General features: G+C 51.8%; 4 protein-coding genes across 8 annotated transcripts; 3 read left to right on the forward strand and 1 right to left on the reverse strand.

Annotated features, from left to right (window-relative positions):
• The first annotated feature begins 374 nt into the window (after positions 1–374).
• Positions 375–3,457, forward strand: LOC138120237 (ADP-ribosylhydrolase ARH1-like). Its single transcript, XM_069032735.1, has 7 exons — positions 375–385; positions 452–675; positions 1,396–1,494; positions 1,567–1,672; positions 2,262–2,341; positions 2,412–2,595; positions 3,085–3,457. Exons 1-7 carry the CDS (start codon positions 375–377, stop codon positions 3,455–3,457), a joined length of 1,077 nt encoding a protein of 358 aa, XP_068888836.1.
• Positions 3,458–4,377: 920 nt separating this feature from the next.
• On the forward strand, positions 4,378–7,337 carry CCDC61 (coiled-coil domain containing 61). 3 transcript variants are annotated; one of them, XM_069032429.1, is made up of 14 exons: positions 4,378–4,435; positions 4,901–5,060; positions 5,141–5,223; positions 5,319–5,476; positions 5,550–5,678; positions 5,776–5,851; positions 5,946–6,028; positions 6,117–6,229; positions 6,324–6,402; positions 6,509–6,573; positions 6,667–6,745; positions 6,816–6,879; positions 6,986–7,052; positions 7,141–7,337. In XM_069032429.1, the coding sequence occupies exons 2-14, from the start codon at positions 4,913–4,915 to the stop codon at positions 7,236–7,238; spliced, it is 1,242 nt and encodes a 413-aa protein (XP_068888530.1). In that variant the 5' UTR covers positions 4,378–4,435; positions 4,901–4,912; the 3' UTR covers positions 7,239–7,337. The 3 variants fall into 3 exon arrangements, with proteins under 3 accessions (XP_068888530.1, XP_068888531.1, XP_068888532.1); XM_069032430.1 differs by having other exon boundaries at positions 4,378–4,400; XM_069032431.1 differs by having other exon boundaries at positions 4,378–5,060; positions 6,822–6,879.
• A 290-nt stretch (positions 7,338–7,627) lies between these two features.
• On the reverse strand, positions 7,628–9,013 carry BLOC1S3 (biogenesis of lysosomal organelles complex 1 subunit 3). 2 transcript variants are annotated; one of them, XM_069032382.1, is made up of 2 exons: positions 8,962–9,013; positions 7,628–8,683 (listed from the first exon to the last, which is right to left on the reverse strand). In XM_069032382.1, the coding sequence occupies exon 2, from the start codon at positions 8,678–8,680 to the stop codon at positions 8,204–8,206; it is 477 nt and encodes a 158-aa protein (XP_068888483.1). In that variant the 5' UTR covers positions 8,681–8,683; positions 8,962–9,013; the 3' UTR covers positions 7,628–8,203. The 2 variants fall into 2 exon arrangements, with proteins under 2 accessions (XP_068888483.1, XP_068888482.1); XM_069032381.1 differs by lacking the exon at positions 8,962–9,013 and adding an exon at positions 8,765–8,865.
• A 4,137-nt stretch (positions 9,014–13,150) lies between these two features.
• Positions 13,151–22,703, forward strand: DHRS7C (dehydrogenase/reductase 7C). 2 transcript variants are annotated; one of them, XM_069032602.1, is made up of 7 exons: positions 13,151–13,308; positions 13,809–13,964; positions 16,681–16,793; positions 18,630–18,840; positions 19,121–19,213; positions 21,013–21,168; positions 21,688–22,687. In XM_069032602.1, exons 2-7 carry the CDS (start codon positions 13,811–13,813, stop codon positions 21,894–21,896), a joined length of 936 nt encoding a protein of 311 aa, XP_068888703.1. In that variant the 5' UTR covers positions 13,151–13,308; positions 13,809–13,810; the 3' UTR covers positions 21,897–22,687. The 2 variants fall into 2 exon arrangements, with proteins under 2 accessions (XP_068888703.1, XP_068888704.1); XM_069032603.1 differs by lacking the exon at positions 19,121–19,213 and having other exon boundaries at positions 21,688–22,703.
• Positions 22,704–23,692: the final 989 nt, after the last annotated feature.

The following is a 23,692-nucleotide window of genomic DNA, read 5'->3' on the forward strand; positions in this document are numbered from 1 at the left end:
TAGTAGCTGAGATGCTACAAATGACCTTGTGGACCCTGCAATGGAGGTGAACCTCTCTGGCCGCAAGCAGTGCTGACTAGAGGGCTTCAGGCACTCCAGTGCAAGCTCTGAGTGGTGAAAGAGGGCTTTGGACCCTCCAGAAGAGGGTTTGGATCTTAAAAAGCCCTTGCTGTCCTTTGGGGCCCCCTGGAGCCTCTCTTCCCTCTGCCTCCCCCACCCAGGATGCCCCTGGATCCCCTCCCTGCTTCTCCCCCTCTCTGTGGGGGCAGCAGCCCTGTACCCCACATCCCTGGAGTGTTCTGGTCCCCTTAAGGGCCCCTGGCCAGCACTGGCCCCATGCCCTGAGCCTGACAGGCATCCCCAGCTGCTGAACCATGGAGGAGACGTGAGTGCACCGGGGTCCCTGGGGCCCCTCTGCCGCCAGCACCCCCTGAACCCTCTGTTCCCCTAGGGTGCCCTCGGTGGAAACCTACGAGGCGGCCATGGTGCTGAGCGGGGTGGGGGATGCACTGGGGTACCGGGCAGGCCGCTGGGAATACTGCACCTCGGGCCCCCAGATCCACGCCGAGCTGGCCGAGCTGGGCGGGCTGGCAGCCATCACCCTGGAGCCCCCCGAGTGGCCCGTCAGCGATGACACCGTCCTGCACCTTGCCACCGCCGAGGGCCTGGCCACAGGTGCGGGGACTCGGCGACACCCCACTGACGCAAGGGAGGGGTCCCTGGGGTTGGGGTCCCCGTTGTGCCCCAGGCTGGCACGGGAGGGGGGGTGTCCTCATTAGATCCCCTAGGGGTGGGAGGGGTCCCTGTTCTGTTCCTTGGGCTGCATGGTGGGTGGGTGTTTGGGGGTGCGCTGGGTGTCCCCTTACAGCCCTGGGGTATGCCAGGGAGGTCCCCATTACGCTGGGAGGGGCTTTGGGGGGGCTTTGTCCAGCTCTGGAGGGGACTTTGGGGCATCTTAATTCTGCTTCCCCCACCCCCCCCCCACTTTTAAGGGTTTCCAGTGAGGCTTGGGGGGATGTGTATCCTCGTTTCCTCTGGGTGGGGGTGGCAGGGGCAGTGTGTGTCTGTCTGTGTCCGTGTGGTTTTCCTCATTTATGTGCCTTTTCCTCCCGTACCGGGTGCTGGAGACAGGGACACTTCTCCCTCCCACTTTGGGAACCTGGCAGGGCACCCCTTTGTCGCTGAATTTGGAGTGCTCAGAAGGATTCCCCATTTCTCCACTAAACTTGTCCTGCTTCCCCCCTGGGGGGGGTCTGTGGGGCAGTGTTCCCTTTCCCCACATTTTCGAGGGTGGTGCAATGGGGTTCTTCTCCTTCCCCTTCAGTTTTGGGGGGTGCATGGGGCCTCTCCCTGCCAGCCTGGGTAACCCACATGGGTTTTCACACCCCTGCACAGGCCTGGAGGGGGAAGCCCTCCTGCAGGAGCTGGCCCGCCGCTATGTGGCTGCCATGGGAGACATGGAGGGACGCAAACCCGGACCCAGCAGCATCCTAGGTGAGCAGAGACCAAGGATGCGGGGAGAGGCAGGGGGGGCTCAGGGAGCCTCACGCCCCCGTGTCCTCCCAGGCACCTCGCAGCTGCGGCCAGGGGAGCCCGAGGGCTATCGCATCCCCTTCAACCCCCGCGGCACCGGCTGCGGGGCCGCCATGCGCAGCCTGGCCATCGGCCTCAGGTGGGGACAGGGACACTGGGGGACATGTGGGGACAGGGATGGAGGTATCAGAGCCGGGGGGATGGCGACAGGGTGGGGACGGGGATGTGGGGGGTGTCAGAATGGGTGGAATGGGGGACATGGGAAGGGACAGGGACACCGGGGACATGGGATGGGGATAAGGGGGTGTCAGAGCTGGGGGAGCAGGGACATGAGGATGTTTGGGCTGGGGAAATGGGGGTGTCAGAGCTGGAGGGAAGGGGACATGAAGGGATGGGAGTAGGGTAAGAGGGACATGAGGATGTCACAGGGAGAGGAATGGGGACACAGAGTGGGGTGGGGACAGGGGGTTGGTGGAGCTGGAGAGGACAAGGCACAGGGCTTGGGGACATGTGGTGCTGGAGCTGGGAGGTTTGGGACAGAGAACATGGGAACAGCAAGAGGGAAGAGGGATGCAGGTCACAGAGCAGCTGAGAGTGGGACATGGAAGTGATGGGGCTAGGAGAATGGGCACAGCGGGGACAGCAGGACAAGAGTGGTGCTATGGGAACGGGGATGAGGCCGGAAATACAGGACCAGGGGAGTGGGGACTGGTCTGATGCCAGTGCAGGTACCCACATGCCTGGGAGCTGCCGACTCTGATCCGGGTGAGCATCGAGAGCGGGCGCATGACCCACCACCACCCCACTGGTGAGCTCCAGACCGGCGGGGGAGGGCAGCAGGGGATACCAGGACTCCCCTGAAGCCCCTGTCCCCACAGGGTACCTTGGAGCACTGGCAGTGGCCCTCTTTGGGGCACTGGGGAGTCGGGGGGAGCCCCCAGAGCGCTGGGGGGCTGAGCTGCTGCGGGTCCTGCCCCTGGCATGGGACTACGTGGAGGGCACCGGGGTGGCCGTGGAGGACAATGCTGCTGCCTGGCCATTCTTTGGGGAGGCGTGGCACCGGTGAGGGGGCACTGTGAGGGTTCTGGGGGGACACTGGGAGCACAAGGAGGGGCTGGGAAGGACACTGTGAAGGGTTCAGGGGTCCATTAGCGCCACTGGTGCCAGCCAAGCTCTCTGCCAGTCCTGGCAGCGCATCGCAGAGGTGTCACTGGTGCCACTGCTGACCCTATTGCCCAGTCTGTTCACAGGGCTGGCAGTGCCCATCCTGTCCCTGCTGCACCCAGTGTCCCTCATGTCCCGGCCAGAGGTGCCATCCTCAGTGACAGGAACCTCTGTGTCTCTGGGGTTCCTGGGGCACTGGGTTTTCTTGGTGTTACTGGTGTCCCCACTGCGTCCAGTGCCATGCTGCCCCCCAAGTTTCCTGATTGTCCCCACTGTCCCCGCAGCTACCTGGGGTCCCAGGGGCTGCTGGAGAGCCACAGCCCAGTGACCGCCAGTGTCAGTGACACCAGTGGCCCCAGTGACCTCAGTGTCCCCATGTCTCTGCAGGTACCTGGACTCCCGTGGGCTTCTGGAGGGCCGTGGCCCGCCACGGGTGCCATCCCTCCCATCCCCGGCCGAGCGGGACACGGAGTACCTAGGCTGGGCACTGGAAGGGTGGCCAGGCCGTAGCGGCCATGACGCACCCATGGTGGCCCTGGAGGCCCTGCTGGCTGCTGGTGGGTGCTGGGAAGAGCTGTGTGCCAGGGCAGTGCTGCACGGCGGGGACAGCGATTCCACGGGGACCATTGCTGCTGGGTGCTGGGGGCTGCGGGGCGGGCTGGCATCCGTCCCCCCGGGGCTGCACTGCCGCCTCGAGCACCGCGGGCGGCTGTGCCATGCTGCCCGCCAGCTGCACGCGCTGGCCTGGCGGGGACGATGACCGCCCCTCCGTCCCTGGTATCACCCGCTGTCCCTCTCCAAGGGAAGCTCCTGTGGCTTGCCCAGGGCACAGCGGGGACCAGCGTGGGGTCACAGCGGGGCTGGGGAGTTAACGGGCCTGGGAGACCCTTGGGTGAAGCAGGGTCCTCCAAGGTGTGGTAGGGTCCAAGGAAAGCCCACCACAGCTGTGTCCAGTTGGCCTTTTAGTCCTCCCCAGGTAGAGACCCCAAAACCCGCCCAAGGAGCCTCAGTCACCCCCACACTAAAGAACGTCTCCTCCCAAGCCACTCTGGGTCTGGATTTGTGCCCTGCGCCTCTTGTCCTGCCTCTGCCAGTGTTTAAGGTCCAAAGCGTCATTCTTCAGGTTCAACCCCAAGTTCTCCAAGTGCAAACCCGAATTTGTATAACGCAAACCTCAAAAGTAGAGAAAACAGCATCACCTTTAAACCAGCAAAGCCTACACTTGGGAAGCCACATAGTCGATTTAAGGTGCAAACCGACACTTTCATGCTGCAAAACCACATTTATGCATTCCAAGGTTTATGTTTTTCAAGTTCAGAGCCTCCGGGCAACGGAGCCGGACGAGGCCACGCTCAGAGGCGGGCGGGAAGCAGGGGAAAGGGCGGGGCCTGCCACAGGCAGGCGCGGCTCCTCCCCTTTCCCGGGAATGACTGACAGCCGCAGTGACCAATGGTGCCGTGAGATGGGGCGCGGGCTTCGCCTGACAGCCAATGGCAGCGGGAGGCTGGAGGGCAGCAGGGGCGGGCAGAGCAGTAACGGCATCGCCATGATGGGCGGCGCCAGCAGCCAATGAGCGGCGGAGCGGCGTGTAGCCAGCCAATGAGACAGCGCGGGGTGGGCAGGGTGGGGCTGCGGCCGGCCAATGAGGCGGGGCGGGCTCGGGGGGCGGGGCGCGGCTGAGGCGCGGCGGATCGCGGCGGGCGGTGAGCGTCCTCCGACTGCGGCGCGGCTGCTCCCGGTACCTGTCGGCTGAGCATAACCGCGGGCCCGGGCCACCCTCGTCCCGCTGCTCCCAAAGCAGACCCCCCAGTTCCCTTCCCTCGGTACCCCCAGAACAGGCCCCCCAAGCCCTGCGCTTCCCGCTGTTCTCCAGGCAGCAGGCCCAAGCCTACGGGTCTCCCCGTGTTCCTCTGTAGTCTCTCCACCCCTTGAAACTGCGCCCGCCCCCAGCAGGGCCCAAGTTACCAAAAGCGCTGTGGTCCTCTCTGGTCACCTCCCCTGGTGTTGTAGTTTCCCTTTCTTCTTACCCCGTCAGTGCGCGCCCATCAATTCTGCTCCCGCTCGGAGCCCCCAGAATCCACCCCAGCTCACCTGTCCCGAGCCCTCCCCCCCTTTCCGAGGGTCCCCTCGCTTTACTCCTGGGGTGCCCTCTGTACTCCTGGGGCACAGACCCCTGTCTCCCAAGGGTGTCCCCTCCCCACAGCCCCCTCGCACCATGGGCGAGCCGCGGTACCTGCAGGCGGACTGCGCTTTCCGGCCCGGGGCACACACGGTGCGGGTGACCCTGGCCCGCACTACCTTGCGGGTGGAGGTGGAGGCTCACGGCACCGCCGACCTGTGGAGAGGCGAGTTCGATGCCACCTGTGAGTGCCGGAGGGAGTTCGTGGTGGGATGAGGGGGCTTCGCACGACTGGCACTGACCGAAGTACTCCCCTCCTCGCAGTCATCGAGGACCTGACCCGCAAAACGGGGAATTTCAAGCAGTTTGGCATTTTCTGCAGCATGCTGGAGTCGGCACTGACGCAGGTGTGGCCGTGCCCCTCCTCCACACGGCGTTTTGGGGCTACATGGGGTGGGTTGTGTGTCCCACCGAGCCCTCCTGCTTTTCAAACTTTCTGCAGAGCAGCGAGTCCGTCAGCCTGGAGCTCCTCACCTACACCGACTTGGAAACCCTGCATAGCCGGAAAGTGGGGGCAATCACCCGGCCTCCCCCTTCCTCCTCTTCCCCCCTCAACACCAAGCGCTACCTCATCCTCATCTACTCTGTGGAGTTCGATAGGTGACAGGGGACACCAGGCAGGGGTCACAGGGGAGTGACTCCAGCCTCACCTCCTCCACGTGCTCTCCTCCAGGATCCATTACCCACTGCCACTGCCCTATGCGGGTCGGCCAGACCTTGTGGCACTGGTGCGGGAGCTGCAGGAGCAGCTGGCGCAGCTCCGGGCCCAGCGCCTGGATGAGACCCAGCACTTGCGGGATGTGTGAGTGGGACCGGTCGCATCCGGAAGGGTTTGGGGGGTTCCTGTCTCACAGGGTGAGGAAGGAACCCCCAGACCATCTCCCTGCCATCCCCCCCAGGCTGTGGCGGGCACTGGAGGAGAAGCGGGCGGCAGAGGCCCGGCACCAGCGCGAGTACCAGCAGCTGGCTGCAGAGGTGGGCTGGGAGGGGGGCAGGAAGGATGGGAGCTGCTCTTGGTAGGGACAGGGGCTGTTGGATGCACAGCGAACTTTTTCTCTCCCCCTCACAGCTGGCCCAGGCAAAGGCGTCGGAGCAGAGGCTGCAGCTGCGGGTGAAGAACCTGACAGCTGAACTGGCCTCCTACAGGAGGGGGTGAGGCCGGGGTGAACCCTGCAAGAGGACCCTCATGACCATGGGGTGTCCTTCTGTCCCCACCTTATGGCACTGGTCCTCTTGGCAGCCGCCAGAAATCTGCCAGCCCGGCCCTGCGCCCCCCGGAGCGACGCTCAGCATCCCTGGAGAGCCACAGGAGCAGCCGGGGCCACCCCTCGCCACGGTCCCTGTCGCCTGCAGGTGTGGGACACTTGGGGACCCATGCCCAGGAGTGGAGACAGGACATGGCTCCCCCCTCCTCACCCTGACCCCCTCCTCTGCCTCCCCCTGCCAGGCTCCCGCCCACCACGCTTTGACCCCACTGCCTTTGTCAGGGCCCGGCAGCGCCGGCAGAAGGAAGCTGAGCTCAGAAAGTGAGTGGTGGTGACTGAGCTTGTCAGCTTCCCTCCCTGGCACTTGGGGGATCTCCTCCCCCCCTCACACCCCTATCCCCCTTACTGCCATCTCCCTTGGGTGCAGCCAGCGGCGTGCAGTGGCTTCTGGCAGCACCAGCCCGGCGAGGAGCCACAGGCGCAGCTCATCGGGTGAGTAGGGAGCATGAAAAGGGCTGAGGGCACACCCTCTGTGTGCTGGGGCTCCTTCCTTAACTTCCCCCCCATCCCCATTTCTCCCTGCAGCCGAAAGCTCCCGGAGCTGGCGCTTGGGAGTGAGCTCTGGCAGCAAAGCCAATGAGCGCCCCGAGCCCGTGCCCTGCAGGTAATGCTGGGGTGGGGCAGGATGCTTGGGCATCCCTTCTAGCACGCTTTAACCCCCCCACCTTGGGCAGGGACAGGAGAGTGACCCGTACACGGAGACCCCTGAGCACCTCATCCTGCAATGGCCCCTGTATGGTGAGTGGTTGCCCCTCTGGGGTTCCCCCACCCCTCTGGGGTCTCCCCCTGCATCCCAAAGCAGGGTGAGCACGAGGTCACTGGTGACCCCCAACCTCCCCCCCAGGTGCCTCACCCAGCTGCCAGCCACAAGCTGCCGGCATGCAGGACTGGTGGCAAGCGCCCTGGTAAAGGTGAGGCCCCATCTGAGCCCCTCGATATTTGAGAGATACCCCAGTTCAGGCCTTTGTTAACCCTTTTTTCCTGCACTGGCCTCCCCAGAGAACCACTCCAAGGAGCCCTCAGCTGAACTGGCTGAGATCGATGCCCGGCTGCAGGCTCTGCAGGAGTACATGGACAGCCTCAACACCCGCATGTGACCCCCTCCAGGGACACACACCCTCTCCCTGTGCCCTCAGGGGGTGAACAGTGGTGGTGTGGTGCAAGTGTCCCCCCAAATAAACCCTTGTGAGGCCCCAGAGTGTGTCCTTCTTGGGATGGAGGTGAGGGCGGTGTCCCCTGGGAGGGACAGTGTTTGGGTGTGGGGGCACCAGGGACATCACAAGAGGGTGACAGTGCCAGTGCTTGGGCACGTGTGGGGATACAGCCCAGGCCACCAGTCTTGTCCCCTGGGCTACCAGTGAACTCCAAGGTCACTGCAGTGTGACACCAGCACCCATGTCACCCTACCCCGTCCCTGCACCCCAGGGTGTCCCTGTCCCCCTTCCTGCAACACTACCGTCCTCACAGCACTGGCCAAACTCCCCACTATGGCTCTGACGCCATCACGGCTTTATTCAGCTCCATGTCACATAAAACAGTGGCATTTGGGGACAATGGTGATGAGCCAGCACCAGGCTGCAGTTCAGGGATGGTGGCAGCTGGCCAGGAGGCCAGCAGCGATGGTGTCACCAAAGCATGGAGGTCCTGGGGCGCCAGGCCAGCAGTCTCTTTACCAAAGCCACTGTTTGGTGTCACTGTGGCTACACTGGTGATGATGCCACTGTGGTGAGGAGGTCTTCAGAGTCAGTGTGGGGTGCTCCAAACATGACTCGGTGCCAGCACAACTCCATCCTCCGCAGGACACTGTGGTGACGATCGTGCCGGTGATGACCCTGCCATTCCAAACATGACTCGGTGCCAGCACAACTCCATCCTCCGCAGGACACTCTGGTGATGATCCTGCCGGTGATGACCCTGCCACGGCAGATGTGGCACTGGTGATGCCGAGAGGCCAACAGTGATGCTGGCAGCTGCCCGCAGATGTCTGCCAGGTGTTGGTGCCGCCGCCGGCGGTGACAGCCGCAGTGGGGATGGTGAACGCCGTGCCACATCCCGGCGCCGGTCAGAGCTGCCCGCGGATGTCGGGCAGGAGGTGACAGGCCGTGACGATGTCGATGGTGTCGGCCACGGCGCGCAGATCGCGGCGGGCCAGGCGCAGGCAGTGGGCGGCCGCGGCGGCGGTGACCTGCGCCCGGCCCAGGGCCCCGCCGAGCCCCCCCAGGCTCCGGGCAGCGCTGCCGTAGCTCTGCCGAAGGGCGCTGCCCACCGCCCCCCGCAGCCGCCCCGTGCCCTCCCGCAGCCGCTGCTGCAGCAGCGAGGGGCCGCCCCCCCAAACCGCCGCCGGCTCCTCCGCCAGCACTGGCGGCGTCTTCGGCCTCTGCTCCTCCTCCTCCTCCTCCTCTTCGGTCTCGGAGGCTTCGCCCGGCACCTTCAGCCCGGCCCCGGGGGCCTCCCCTGCCGTCCCCACCAGCAGCTCCGGCTCCGAGTCGCTCTCGGAGGCTTCGCCCGGCACCACGCGGGGGGGGCGGGGGGCGGCCATGGCCTGCAGGGGGACAGGGGCGGGTCAGGAGGGCGGGGGGCTCATCCCTGCGGAATCCCTGCCCCGCTCCCCCGGCGCTCAGACCTCTCTAGACCCGCGCGGCGTCCCGGCGATCCCAGGGGGTTCCGCGGCCCCAGCAGCGATCTCAGGGGGTGCCGCGGCCCCGGCAGCGCTCCCAGGAGGTGCCGCGGCCTCCCAGCGCTCCCAGGCGGTCCCGCGGCCCCCCAGCGATCCCAGATCCCCACTCCCGGGCTCCCCCCGATCCCATGGGAATCTCCCACCTCCGGCCCGCCGCCGCCGCGGGTCACATGACGCGCTGCCCACGTGACCGCCTCCCGGAAGTGCCGGTGCCCAGCATGGCGGGCCGCGGGCCGCGGGCCGCTGCCGCGTTGATTGAAGAACTCGGGGATGAGATCCCCGGGGAACTGGCCTGAAACGCACAGGAGCCGGCCAGCCGACAGCTGTTTGAGGCCGTGTTCCGGTTTGGCCAAATTTAGAAATATGTCCTCTGAGAGAAGGCAGGTCACCACTCCTCCCCCACCAGGTTCGGGAAAAATAAGTTTTCCTCGAAGGAAAGTGAAGGAGATAAAAACTATTTATTTAACAAACACACGGGAAAAGGAAAATAATGCTAAATAATAAAATCTCTCACTGTGGAAGCAAAACCTGGGAAAGTGTCAGAGTCCTCCCTTTGGTCTCCTCGGAGCTGGGGCTTGGCCCAGGGCCAGGCCCTCTGTGCCCGGTGGAAAGTCCTCCCGATGTGCTCTGAGGTTGAAGCAGTCCAGTAGAAAAGAGAGAAAATCCAAAATTCCAGGGAAGGAAAACCAGTTCAACTCTCAGTCTCTCTCCGGATAAAAAGAAGCTGAAACTGGCCAAAAACTGCCCCGGGAGCAGCCAGCCAGGTGCTTCCTCTCTTCCCTGCCACAGCTGGAAGAAACCCTGCTATCTCTGTGTGACCTTGAACAAGCTGCAAACTGCTTTGAGAAAGTTTTGCTCAGTTTTTCCTTCCCCCTCTCAGGCTCAGTTTAAAGGCATAGAAAGGCACAAGAATTAATTTCTGGGCGTAGGGCAGCGATATGGGATACACATCATAACGTCACCCCAAGACAGGCCACTTCAGTGCAAAAGCTCTCCATCCCCCTGGGGAAGGAATCAAGCCGGGCAGCAGGGACTTGTAGCCTGAGAGGAGCACAGGGAGAGGATGAGGAGAACCAAGATGCAGATGGAACGGGGCTCATGGCAGTGGGGAGGTGACCCGAGCCAGCCAGCGCGGCAAGCGCGGTGTGACCAATCTGGTGGCCACCTGTGACAGGGAAGACTGGGCACTGTCACCTCCCTAGACTGCTGTAATCCTTTGGCGTGGTCCCACATGGCATCCTCATCTCCAAGCTGGGGAGCTGGCGGAGGGCCTACAGGAGCCCACAGGGGCTGGGGAAGGGGCCATGATGACTACAGGGCACCGGGGCTGCAGTGATCTGCGGGGGTCTGGGGCTTTGGGGGAGGGTGTAGAGGTCCCTCCTATCTGTAAGGCACAGGGAGTGTGGCAGATGTCACTGCTGGTGGGAGAGGTGAGGCTGGGTGGGCTTTGGTGGCACCAGGGGGGAACAAAGGGTGGGACGCTGAGTGGCCTGTGTGGGTGCCTGGGGCTGTGCCCTGGCAGCTGCCGTGGTGCCAAACTGCCACCCCCCCTCTCCTGCCTTCAGGCTCAACTCCACTTTCATGGGGAGCAGTGAGTGTCGGGGCTCCAGAGCGCCGTGGGAGCCCTGTGCCTGTGCCAGAATCTGGACCACAATCAGGACCAAGGTGGTGACCGGGACTGGGACCAGAAGCGGGAGTGTCCCATAACCACACCCTTGTCAGGTCACTGCGACGATGCTGATGGTGAGCACGCTGCCAAGGCGGGGCACAGGTGCCACCATGAGGTCCCTGCTCGCTGCCACGAGGACAGCAGTGCTGTTGGCAGGCGGTGCTGCTATTGCTGGCGACAGAGACTTTCAGAGCCAGCTGAAGGAGGGAGGAAACCTCACTTCTGTTCAAGTTTCTCTGTAGATAATTTACCCCTTTCCTGGGAACTGGCCTCTAGAAGAGTTTTGAAATATCCCTGTTGCACTGGTGTTCCCAGCGCTGCTCTGAAGGTGGCAGTGCATAATCCATTGCTGTGCTATTTCACCAGACTGAGATTTCTGTGCTTCAGAAGATCTGGGTGTTTTGGTTATTGCAGTCACTGTATTTCCCCAGATGACTCTGGCAGTTTTCCTTTAAAATTTTTCGTTATATTAATAGACACGATAACATTTTATCTTTACAGTCTTACACACTGTGGGCTATCTAGTTATTTCAATTGATTTTTTTCCTAGTCTTGGGTTTTTACATTTCTTGTACCTTTATTCTGGTTCATTTGGAAAAAAATCACTTAGAACTCACATAAAGTCCTCTATCTCTAGCGTGTGCTTTTTTTTTTTATGTTTCAACTTGCCAGGAAAATTGTTTCCAGAACCCCGGATGAATTAAACAAACAACACATCATGTTCCATAAAAAGAGCAAACCAGCTCAGTTGCTGATAGGAGCTGCACATTTGTTTGTTGAAAGCTGATGTTTTAAAAGTAAGAGAAGATGGCTGGGGCTTTAGGAATGATGGAAAATTGGATTTCCTCTCTGTTGCTGCAGGTGGCTTGGCGTGACTTAATGTTTTTACATTCACTTGCAGAAACTGATGTACATTACAGGACACTGTGACCATTTTGCACTGAAAAACAGGTATTTATTCATACCTGTCATTCATGTCTTTTTTACCTAGAAATGCATGCAGCATTTCAAATGTTGACACATTATAGAATTCTGAGATTTGGAAACCTTAAACCATGGGTTCTTTGGTAGACAACTTCAGCTTTCAGAGGCAAGAGTACACATCTTGGTTCTTGAAGCCATTAGCTTCTAGAGCAAGTTAAGTTTACAAAATATGTCTGAAAGTCCCCTCCTATACCCACTTAAATAATCTTCTATCCATTTCCACTCATTGAAAGTGACCACTGTCCTGGTACCTGCAAAACTAGCCGTGAAGTCCTTGTTCTTTGTTAGAAATCTCCAACATCAACGACTCTCTCATTTGTAGAATTGCAGTCTCACATTGAAGATGAAAATTAGAGTTTAGATGACCAGTTACACAGCACAAACAGAACTAGGAGTCTGGTTGTCAGATTGCAGTTTTAAGACAGTAATATGTTTTTTTTTTTTTAAAGAAGCAAAACAGGGATGATTTATGGTAAACCATTCTTCTCCCTAGTCTAAAGGTCAGTCAGTATGTGTGATTGTCAGGTTAACAATCCCAGCTTCCCTGCCCTTGGGAGAGCTCACCTGGAATACTGCATCCAGGTCTGAGGCTCTTAGCACACGAAGGACTTTGGAGTGAGTCCAGAAGATCTTCTGAGGGCTGGAGCCCCTCTGCTCTGGAGACAGGCTGGGAAAGCTGGAGGTCTTCAGCCTAGAAAAGAGAAAACTCTGGGGAGACCTCATTGTTGCCTTCCAGTACTTGAAAGGGGGTTACAAAAAACCAAGGAGAGAAGCTTTTTATTTGGGTAAATAGTGACAGGACAAAGAGGTACAGCGTTAAACTAAGAGAGGATAGGTTCAGATTAGATATTAGGAACATATTCTTTACCCAGAGTTTGGTGAGGCACTGTCACAGGTTGCCCAGAGAGGTTGTGGCTGCTCCATCCCTCAAAGTGTTCAAGGCTTGGAGCCTTGAACCTGGGTGGGGATTGGAGGGGGCTTGGACCAACCTGGTCAAGTGGGAGGTGTCCCTGCCCATGGCACGGGAGTGGGATAAGATGAGATTTAAGGTTCCCTCCAACCCAAAGCACTCTGTGATTCTGTGATTCTGTGATTCTGTGATTCTGTGAACAGATAACGTCTCTGTAGGAAATGTAAAATAGATGTAAATGTAAAAAGGTAAAACGTAGATCACCTGTCTTAAGTTGGAATGGTCTTAAAATTGCTGGGAAAGAGACAGATCTGTCTTGCAGACACCAAGAGTGGGAGCACAGGATGCCAGCCTCGTCTGTTTTCCAGCACTCAGCTGCCTGCAGCAGCTCTGTGTGAGGCACTGACTCCCCAGCCAGCTTGCTCAGAGACCTTCTCCTGACACATTCCTACATCACTCATATTGCTGAACTGTGATTATTTCAAGTGGCAACTTCTTCGTGGTACCTTTTGCTTGGTTTTGAAGACCTATTGTTGTGGCATTTACACAAATGTTTTGGTGTGTGAAGTCTCTTGGAGGCAAAGCACAAGAAATTGAGGCACTGGGAACAACTGCAGCTGAACACAAGGCAGAAGGAGAGGTGGTTCTTCATACAGGGGGATGGATACTGTACTGAGAACTTTTCTGTGAGTGCCCAGGCTGTTGGGGCTGATAGGTCAGGCATGCAGATCACACTGTGCATGCTATATTTACTCTGGCAGTGCCTCTGTCACCGGGCCATACATAGCCACTCTCATTCAGGGCAAGCAGCCTCAACAAACCCGTTCTCTGTGAAGCTGCTAAAGGATCTTATCTAAACCTGTAATACAGAGGTTTACAAAAATACAACAGGATGCTCTGTCTGTATCTGGAGTCTTCGTAGCCATAGTAAGTGATTGTATTTTCTCTATCTTTTAGGACAGAAAAGACTTCTACTGTGAGTTTTACCTGCAATTTGGATTTAAAGCTTTTTCTCTGTTTTCTAATAATAGCAATGTATTTAAAAGTTCAGTGGTTTTTTTTAGCCTATGTTTTGCCTCAAAGCATAATAGAATATGCATACATACATATATATATAGTATATAGATGTATGTGTGTGTGTGTATGCTATTATGGTCTTGCCACCATACAGTAATTTTGCATAAAAGGAATCCAGATTTGCCTAGACCATACAAAGATGAGGAAAACAAAGGAACAATATTACCCTGTTCATTACAAAACAATGTTACGCCACTGACTGGAAAACAACCTTCCTACTACTTCAAGTGGCTGCTTTGGCATGCTGATCACTGGATTTTCTATATATGAAAACACTGGGTTTTTAATTGAAAAATAATGTATGTGTATTATGATTACTGTACTCTCATATGGTCTTTTGTTTCCCACAGACATGGGTATCTTTTCTGTACTTGCTCTACCATTGCTCCTCTTAGGGATCAGTGGAATTATTTATATTTACCAGTCAGTCAGGTGGCTCTTGTCCAAGTCAGCGGTGCAGAACAAGGTAGTGGTGATCACGGATGCCATCTCTGGACTAGGCAAGGGTGAGTTTTCTCCTTTCTTCTCAGTGTCAGAGAACAGAAACAGCCAGAGAGCAACCCTCTGGGTGATAGAACATGCACACATTGCCTTGTACCTATTCATAACTGGCTGGGTGAAGCAGAAGTTAATAAATATCTTTATAAACAAGTCCCGTGATTTTTAAATGCATATTTTTAGGCTCAGCCACAGGAACTGTTGGTAGACTTGAAGGAGCTGCAGAGCTTTGTATTTATTTAATTCAATAGAATGAGAGGATTTATAAGAACGCTGAGTGCTATTTTTAGCATGTTGCTACTGTAAGATCCCATTACAGAGGCTGTCAGTGCGGGGTAGCTGCATAGAAACAGGTGTCATCTTATTCTTTGCATGTTCCTTTTCAGCCCTTAGAGGCTTGAACAGTTCCTGCTGCTTGTAAACAGCAATGCTCACCCCTCTGTCTGGGAGCTGGACCCGATGGTCCCTGTGGGGTTCTGTGATTGTGGCCCCCCTCTGACTCCTCAGCCCCCTTGGGTGAGGTGGGATTGAATAACCCCAGGGTCCTGACCCTGCCCCTTCTGGCTGCTGCAAGAGTTAACCCTGTTCTGGCCAGAACCAGGACAGTTATGTTTCAGATTGATTTTGGGGAGGCATGGTTTAGAGTACTTCCACTGAGATTGGAGGTATTGCAGAATTGGATGGTGTCTGGGTTTCTAGACAAAAACCTCACTTGGAGCAGAAATATCACCAGTGCTGGATTTGTTTGGCTGTGGCTTCAAGCCAAATCTTGGAATCCTCCAAGAATAAAGAAAATTTATAATTTAACATTTCTCCAGCTGTCTTTCTCCAGCACTGCGTGACCCCTGGGGAATATTTTCCTAACTTCAGTTTCCTTATTAACCTTTCTTCCTCTTTTTTCTTTTTTTTTTATTTTTTCTGTGACTAGCTGTCACCTGTCTCTTGAGGCTAGAAAGGCAATTGTGTGTGTGTGGTGCCCCCACACTCCTTTTCATATAGATGAAAAATGAGGTAACTCAAAGCACTTTTATTTTATTATCCTAAACATGTCTATGACCAGTATCCCACAGGTTGACACCAGGATGTTATTTGCAGGCTTGAATGATTCCAAATAATGCAAAATTAACTCTGCAGTCCACTCATGCATTCATTCAAAGCTTTAAAATACCAGCTGTGTGGCCAGCTGCTGTGTATGTGGGCTCTAAGGAAACAGCCAAATTCTTTTCCTACATGCCAGAATTTCCGGACTAAAGGCAACATTCATCAAAGTTAAAAAAGAGAAACAAATCTGTGATGATTGAAGATGTTTTCAATGGTTTATGGTTGTTATTGAAACATAGTTCCTGTTTCTTCTGAGTGCTGTAACTCGGAAAAGTACAGGGAAGTTCTAGAGGAGAACATTGGTTTCCCTTTTTCACCTTTATTGCTGTTCACAAAGTAGTCTTTTTCTCTTTTTTTTTTTTCTTTTCACCAGATTGTCTCAACTGTTGTTTATAAGGAAAATACTGCTATAATTGTTCGGGCAAATAATCTTTTGGGGATTAAATTAAAAATCCTTCTATGCTAGGAAAAAAAAAAAAGAAAATTACTGTTGTAAATTGCTTAAAAAGATTGCTTAAATAAAAGCTTCCAGCTGCACAGGTTTGCAAAACTACAAGAATGGATCCATAAAGGTGCTCCAGCCTTGTGTTTCATAATTTGGCTCGAGTTGGTCACACACCCCCATGAAGAGCTGCACAATGAGTCTTTGCAGTCTCGTAGCCAGTGCCAGGAGGGGGTGGTGGGTGACACTGATTGCCAGGTCCTACTGTTACTTGAGTCCCCACTTCCAGAAGTGCACTACCATAGCTCACTTGTGGAAAAAAGGGAGGAGAAATCTCCTCTGAGACCTATCTTAAATTGGGGTAAACCCCCAGCTTAGAATATGTCTGAATGAAGAAAATGCAGTGCCAGCCCAGAATTCCCAGAAGCTTTTTGGTGCTTTTTTCAGGAAGGCATCAGGGAATGGAGCTGAGCAAGCTGGTCCCTGATGCCTCTGCTGACTGCTGGGAAGGATTAGGACTCGGGAGGTAAAGGTCTTGGGATGGATTACATCTGGAGGGGAGGGTCTGTAGGAGAAAGGGCTGTCTCATGGGTGCTTCACCAGCGGGCCAGTTTGAGTAAGTTGGCCTGTATTACTCTTTTTCAAAGTTGTAGATGAGTTCTGTGTTGCCAAGAGTTTCATGCAGGTAGCACACAGAGTGAGCTGGTGTTACTGCTTGCTGGGCTTGGCTGGTTTCTTTATAGTGCAGCAGACATGAAGGTTTGCAAAAGATGCAGTTTGTATTGTAACCACCTTAGGTGTATTTTTATATGTAGTTTTATTTATAGCAAGTGTGTCTGGGAAGGATATACACAAAAATTTTTCTAACTCAATCTCATCATCCATTAACAGACATGGTGTTCTTTTCTTAAGTAATTTTTAATAAATCCCTTTACTAAACAGTGGCATTGTGTTGTACCATTAACTAGGCATCATACCATCACAATAAATTTAATTTTTTCCTCACCTATGTAGCATCACAATTCAATGCTTTCTGTTTTACTCATATTATTTCAAACTTTATGAATTTTAAAGCATGGATTCAGCATCTTTAGCAGAACCAGCATCCCATTTCAAGCAAAATAAACAAAATCAATTTGTCATTATTGTAATTCTTTCTTCTGGATGTGTTTCTTTCCTAGAATGTTCTCGTGTGTTTCACGCAGGGGGAGCAAGGCTTGTGTTGTGTGGCAGGACATGGGAGAAGTTAGAAGCCTTGTATGATGCCTTAATTAGCGTGACAGACCCCAGCACGGTATGTATTCATGGCCTGGGATAAACCTTGCACCCTTGGGTGCACAATGTCTTTTTAGATCCAGTAAAACAATGGAGAAGAAACGTGATTTCTGTCAGTGGTGGCTGTGGTCACCCAGGTAATACCACGAACACAGTCCAGAGAGACAGAGAGAGAAACCCCTCTGAAGGTCTTTGGAGCATAATGCCAAAATCCTGCTCTCTTGAGCTAATCCTGTGAAGCATCTGAGTGCTCCTGCATTCTGAACAAGCCACCCAGCCAGAAATCCTCAGCAGAGGAATTTGCCTGCTAATTTGGATGAAAGGGATCCAAGTGCTTCATTTAATGACAGGACATGCCATCAGTTTTTCATATAATTAGCATGCTCAAGGAGTGCGAGATGGGTCTAAAGATCAAGTTAATTTTGAGCTTCTCCACTATTTGAGGAAAAGTCCCAGGCAGAAGGGATTGGGAGTAAAAAAATAACACTGTCTTTTCCTCATGGCCACTGGCTGGGTCACCCTGACAGTAGACATGCAGGACTGCCCCTTCTCCAGCTCTTTGGCAGGTGTTTGTTGAGGCTCACGGGAACGCTTCCCTTCTGGGACCAACATGCAGTTGACCAACTCCAGGGCACAGGTGCTCCTGAAGGCATCACATAAATTTTACAGCCGTTGTTCATCAGACCAACAGATATTTGTGGGGTTTTTTTGCAGTGAGCTTCGTTCATCTGCACAGATAACCACAAAGGTTCATGTTAGACTGCACAGATTCAACTCGGAAAAATTACTAAGTATGACTAAGGGTTCTGCATTACATTGTTTAAGTAGTACAGTAAGAGAAACAACTTCAAGTTCATTCCTCTGTCCCACAGCTGATAAAATCTGTTTTTGCAGAAATCATGCAAATGTAAACTCCATTTGGATAAGCTATAGCAAAACAAACCATTCCTACCTTCCATCTGTCCCCATGTTTATGTAGCTTATCTATCAAAGCACTATACCCTGGTCTCTGTTGTCAGCAAAGGGTTGTTCCCACAAAGACCATGACTTGAACTGGTAGGAGTCACCCTTGTGTCTATTTTCTGTCTCCACTGATTACAAGAGAGACAAGACTCACGAGGAGCTAGTCCAGCTTACCCTTCCCGTGGTGTTCTGCTTCATCTGAAGTTCAGTGTCTGTGAATAGCCATTATCATGGAATCACAGAACCAATCACAGAGTGGGTTGGATTGGAAGGGATCTTAAACACCACCCAGTGCCACCCCTGCCACGGGCAGGGACACCTCCCACTATCCCAGGTTGCTCCCAGCCCCAATGTCCAGCCTGGCCTTGGGCACTGCCAGGGATCCAGGGGCAGCCCCAGCTGCTCTGGGCACCCTGTGCTAGGGCCTGCCCACCCTCACAGGGAACAATTCCTTCCCAATATCCCATCTATTCCTGCCCTCTGGCAGTGGGAAGCCATTCCCCCTTGTCCTGTCACTGCAAGCCCTTGTCTCAAGTCCCTCTCCAGCTTTCTTGGACCCCTTTTAGGCTCTGGAAGGAGCATTAAGGTTCCCCAGAGCCTTCTCCGGGCTGAACAAACCCATCTCTCACTGCTGAGCTATCTTCTTTCTAGAGTGAGTTAATATCAAACCCATCTCTCATTGCTGAGCTATCTTCTTTCTAGAGTGAGTTAATATCAAACCCATCTCTCATTGCTGAGCTATCTTCTTTCTAGAGCAAGTTAATATAAAAAACCTTATGTGAGAATGATAAAAACACTTGGAGTATCAAGGTAAATTCGTTTACAAGACAAGTAGGTAGAAATACACTTTGGATATAACAAGTCCCGTTGAAATGAGTCTTTTGTCTGTCAGACATATGCCCCAAAGCTCATGCTCCTGGATATCTCAGACATCAGCTGCATTCGAGACGTAGCTAAGGAAATCCTGAATTGCTATGGCTGTGTGGATATACTGATCAACAATGCAAGCATGAAGGTGAAGGGAGCAGTGCAGAGCATTTCACTGGAACTTGATAAAAAGATAATGGATGCCAACTATTTTGGACCTATAACATTAACCAAAGGTATTTTAATTTTCTTTTTTTCTTTTTTTTTGCTGTAACCACTTAAAGCAGATTGACAATTAAATGGGTTAATACTGCAACCAGCTCTGCATGTAGAATTCAGGTGAAGTCTAGAAGACACCTAATTTCCACCTATTGGGTTTTGTGATACTTTTGCCTGCAGTATTGAGTCAACCTTCACTGAAGTTGTGGTGTTTACACTTCTGCTGTCACTCCTTTTCACTAAATGCACTCGGCTCTTTTACTTACGTGGCTTTTTCTTGTATTTCTCTTTTCGCAGCCATTCTTCCTAACATGATCTCAAGAAGAACTGGTCAAATTGTTCTAATTAATAGCATCCAAGGGAAAATAGGAATCCCATTTCGTGCAGCTTGTAAGTTACACATAGCAAAACCACCCATTCTAATGCACAGCTTGTGAGTAGTCCATGACAATCATAATAGGTTGTTAAAAGTGCTAATTTGCATCCAAATTTGGTATTACTGCTTTATTTGGCTGAATTTTTTTCAAATTGGAACTCAATTAGAAATAGTTAAAATGCTGCCTTTGAAATGTAACTGCTGCCTAGGGTACTTGAGAATAAGATGATAAAAAATGTGACAGCAAATTTTAAATATATATAAATATATGTTGTACAGTTAAAATCTGTATCTAATCTGTACTTGTGCATATTGGAAGAAACCTTCATGAAGAATAGTGTGTAAATATAAAGTATGAGTAGATAAGAGCTACTGCTCTGTGAAGGAAGCCCCATGCCCTTAATGTATTTGGGTGTGGGAGTTTAAAAGGAGATGTAGTAATTGCTTTCTGCTTGGCTTTCCAGAAAATTTTCAAGGTCTTTCATCCAAAGCTCCTAAGGGAACGAGGCTGTTCTGAATTATAATGGAAGGTCTTTGCATTAATAAAATACGAAATTAGGGGACAGAAAATATAGGAGAGATGTAAATAGGCATTTTTAACTTGGAACAGATGTAAACAGACATTTGTAACTTGGCAGAAAGTCAGGGTGAGTGATGGGCTCTGAATTAAAAAGTCTGCGAGACCTCAGAAATGTGACTTAGAGTTCCATGAAAGCAAATTACAGTGACAGAAGCTGTAAGGGAAGCAGCAGAGAAAATAAATTAAAACATGTCTTTCTGTCTTTGTAAATTTATGCGTAAATACGCAGTGCCCACATCTTGAACATAGTGGGCTATTCTGGTCTCCTGTCTCAAAAGAAGTATAAGAACTACAGAAAAAAGGCTCAAAAAGGAAACAGCACATTGATGTGACATCTGGAATACTTTCCATCTAGGATGTAGACATTTGTGTCAAGATACATTGTATGTGTATAAAACCATAAGAAGCAGAAGAGCCAACTGAGAGAGTTTTTACAATGCCCCTACCAAGATTTCTGTCGCACGAAATGAAGCTGCCAGAAGAAGGAGTGTCAAAATGGATGCATGGAGAGGCATCTCTGCATTCCCAGAGCCCACCTGCCATTGTCTAGATATGCACAGGTTGATTTTCACTGTAAACTGAGTCAAATAAAAGGTGATTGAGCACTTTGCAGCTCTGCTGCACTGAACACCCAGTTCTGTTTGCTGGTCAGGTTTCACACACTATCGTCTTATTCATACTATTCTCAATAAAAAGACACTAAAAGCAGCTAAAAAAGCCTTGACACTCAGTTACTTTAAAATTCACTTTAACATTAGCAGTATCTCAGATTGCTTCTTCGGGGCAATGTCCTAATCAGTTCACAAAGCGTGAGCAGCACTGCATTCCAGCAGTGGACATGTATTTCACTGCATTGTATGGATGTGTCACAAACTGCAGAAACACAAGGTGTGGGGACTCACCTCAGGGACAATTCCATTCACCAAAGACATTTTTGAACTGTAGAGATAATAGAATTGTTATTCCCTCACCCAGGATGTGCTGCTTCTGACTGGGAAATGCTGTTTGACCCATCCGAGACACTCCATGCACAATTGTCCTGGATAGATAATTTCTTATTGCTTGTTTTAATTATGTCATATGATAATTTCACTGGGTGAAAGAATTCGCTGTTGTTTTGCTTTTTGGCTGATCATTCCATGCTCGTTTTCCCAAACACTGATGCTTTATTATACATCTGCTTCCATGCAATCATACATCTACACATGCATACGTGGGCTTTTTTTCTTTTAGATGCTGCATCCAAGCATGCTGCTGTAGGCTTTTTTGATTGTCTTCGAGCTGAAATGGAGGAATTTGGTATTTCTGTCAGCACTGTGAATCCAACCTTCATCTGTTCATACCATCGCCAACCAACACCAGGCAACTGGGAGGCGTCTATTTGGAAATGTAAGTTTGGGTGGATGAAGATGAGGAACATATAGCAGGAGGGAGGCTTTTCCAGGGTAAATGAAAGGAAAAATAATGGGAATGACAGAAATGATGAACAGGAATGAGGAGCAAAAGAAAAGAGGTATTGGAGAGGTAATATAAGCCTGGTGAAAAGAGAAGGAACATGGAATGAGGCAACATTATGTGTGAAAATAAATACACCAGGGCATCAGGAATGGAGGTGGAGGAGGGCATGAAAGGTCCAAAGGGAGAATTGCACTGCACTCAGGTTGCTCCTTCTCTTAGGGAGGCTTTTTACCTCAAGTAAGGCTTTTACCTCAACATTATAAAAAGATCTTGGCGACCTACTGGTGAGGAGAGCGGAGTGGGGAAGGGACCGAAAGTGCGTGGAAGTTAAACTGATTTGATGGATGCATTACTTGTGTGTCTTTTTAACACCATTCCCTCAGAGTATCTGCCTGCCTGCCTGCCTGTCTGTCTGTCTGTCTGTAGCTCTCACTCCTGTCCCATTCACAGTCTTTTTCAGGAAGGTGTCCTACGGCGTGCACCCAGTGGAGGTGGCAGAGGAAGTCCTGCGCACAGTGAGCAGGAAGAAGCAGGAGGTGCTTATGGCCAATCCCATCCCCAGAGCAGCAGTTTACATTCGAACCTTCTTCCCTGAGCTCTTTTTTGCCATCGTTGCCTCAGGGATTAGGGAAAAGCTGAAGACAGAAGAGGAAAATTGATTTTGTTCAGTTATTTTCCTTGCTGTTGACCTGAAAAAAAAAAAAAAGGTTTCTGTTTTAAATGTCAGTGATTTCTGCTGCTTTCTGTGGGTAGAATAAAGCCACTAGCACTGCCACACACATTCAACTATAAAGCTTCTACTCTTCTGGTTTTAGGGAATATGACAATATGCCATTGGAACCAAACTGCTCTTGATGCTACAAGTCCCATTGCTCATATAACTTTCAGCACCAACTCATTGATATACTTCAGTCATTGGTGGAATCACCAAACATGAGAGGAATTTTCAGAGCAAAGAAACATTATGTCATCTTGAAGGGACATTAACCCTTTGCTGTATCTCTGATTCAATTGCTCTGGCTTCAAGAAACCTGACTCATGGAGGGAGCTCACTGCTGGGATGAAGGGGTCAGTTCCTGCAGTACCTGCTGGAGCTCCATCTGTTTTCTGTTGTAGCACCGGGGTTTTATTGTAGTGTGAGAGATTGTAGCCAAACAATCACTTTGTTCAAAATTTTCTTGGTCCTCAGCAGAACTCTTCTCCTTCAAACCAATGGGCATTTGCTGTGATCTCAGTTGTGTTTGTTCCTGTACCTCAGCAACAGCCAAGTCCTCCACATTTCCACAAGAGCAAGATGCAGAATAAGCACAATTTCATCAGAAAAGGATCAGGCACCACAGGACATCACAGCTGAACATGAATCAACATTGTTAGTGACTGCCCCATCCCTGGAAGTGTTCATGGCCAGGTTGGATGGGGCTTGGAGCAATCTGGTCTGGTGGAAGGTGTCCCTGCCCATGGCAGTGGGTTGGAATGAGATAAATGATCTTTAAGGTCCTTTCCAACCCAAACCATTCTGTGATTTCTATGATTTCTATTATTGTCTTTTTCTGTTGTAAAAACAAGTGGATTACATGTTAAAATAAGCTGAGTGATCCTTCTGCTCCATTTTGCACGTTCTAGAGATCAGCAGAACTTCTCCATACAATTTCACTTCAAAACAGTGAGCAGTTCAGGGAGCCACAGTAAAAGGCAGTGAGAGTAAAAATGGTGGAGTGACACCTGTAACCTACCAAGAAACTTTCAAAAAACAGATGTATTTTAATCTAGAGAGTAGAAGAAAGTTGTATCTTAATGATTTTCAAATTCCTAAAAGGTACTGTGGAGAAGGTAGAACAGAAATGTTCTCCATTTCTGCTGGAGCAGGACAATGTGCTAAAATTACTGCAAAGGAGATTTACAGGGACAGCATTTTTCTGCTAAGAATAGTTAAGCACAAAGGATAAATTGCCACAGAAATTTTCAAATGCCTGTCTTTGGAAGCTTTAAAGAAGAGATTAATGAAACATCTGTAAAAAAGCAATGTAGCTTTAGTTTATCCTGCCTAGAAGAAAAGAAGGATTAGATGACCTTTTAAATGGGTCACACTTTTCTCTAATTCAGTGGGTTTTTCTCATCTTGAAGACAGGGTTTCTCCACTGGTATTTCAGAAGCAATATCTTTTTTTTTTTTCCTCTGGGGAAATCTATTATTTAATCTGGAGTTTTCTATTTCATTTGTTGATCTCTGTTTCGCTGTCTCACCTGTGGATATATGTTGCACATAAAAATACAATGATAACAAAAAGAAATATTAAGATGAGTTCAGGATAACAGGAATTGCATCCCAGAGGTGCCTATTTCTCTCATTAACTTGCAGTGGTAACCAGCACTATTGAAGGTCTGTTGTGCCACAGGTATCTGAAGTTTTCTGAGATGCCATATTCCTCAAGATTGATGGGATCCAATGAATCAGA

Source organism: Aphelocoma coerulescens, chromosome 18 (assembly GCF_041296385.1).
Source record: "Aphelocoma coerulescens isolate FSJ_1873_10779 chromosome 18, UR_Acoe_1.0, whole genome shotgun sequence".
Classification (NCBI taxonomy): Eukaryota; Metazoa; Chordata; class Aves; order Passeriformes; family Corvidae; genus Aphelocoma; species Aphelocoma coerulescens.

What these genes read in the sequence shown, in the direction of transcription:
- CCDC61 (XM_069032429.1), top strand. Translation starts at nt 4,913, where the DNA reads ATGGGCGAGCCGCGGTACCTGCAGGCGGACTGCGCTTTCCGGCCCGGG. An exon ending in TACTCTGTGGAGTTCGATAG is followed by an intron (nt 5,477 to 5,549) that starts GTGACAGGGGAC and finishes GCTCTCCTCCAG; the next exon opens with GATCCATTACCCACTGCCAC. An exon ending in CCCGAGCCCGTGCCCTGCAG is followed by an intron (nt 6,746 to 6,815) that starts GTAATGCTGGGG and finishes CACCTTGGGCAG; the next exon opens with GGACAGGAGAGTGACCCGTA.
- BLOC1S3 (XM_069032382.1), bottom strand. Translation starts at nt 8,680, where the DNA reads ATGGCCGCCCCCCGCCCCCCCCGCGTGGTGCCGGGCGAAGCCTCCGAG.
- DHRS7C (XM_069032602.1), top strand. Translation starts at nt 13,811, where the DNA reads ATGGGTATCTTTTCTGTACTTGCTCTACCATTGCTCCTCTTAGGGATC. An exon ending in GCGTGACAGACCCCAGCACG is followed by an intron (nt 16,794 to 18,629) that starts GTATGTATTCAT and finishes TTTGTCTGTCAG; the next exon opens with ACATATGCCCCAAAGCTCAT. An exon ending in ACCTATAACATTAACCAAAG is followed by an intron (nt 18,841 to 19,120) that starts GTATTTTAATTT and finishes CTCTTTTCGCAG; the next exon opens with CCATTCTTCCTAACATGATC.
- LOC138120237 (XM_069032735.1), top strand. An exon ending in CGGACCCAGCAGCATCCTAG is followed by an intron (nt 1,495 to 1,566) that starts GTGAGCAGAGAC and finishes GTGTCCTCCCAG; the next exon opens with GCACCTCGCAGCTGCGGCCA. An exon ending in TTTGGGGAGGCGTGGCACCG is followed by an intron (nt 2,596 to 3,084) that starts GTGAGGGGGCAC and finishes ATGTCTCTGCAG; the next exon opens with GTACCTGGACTCCCGTGGGC.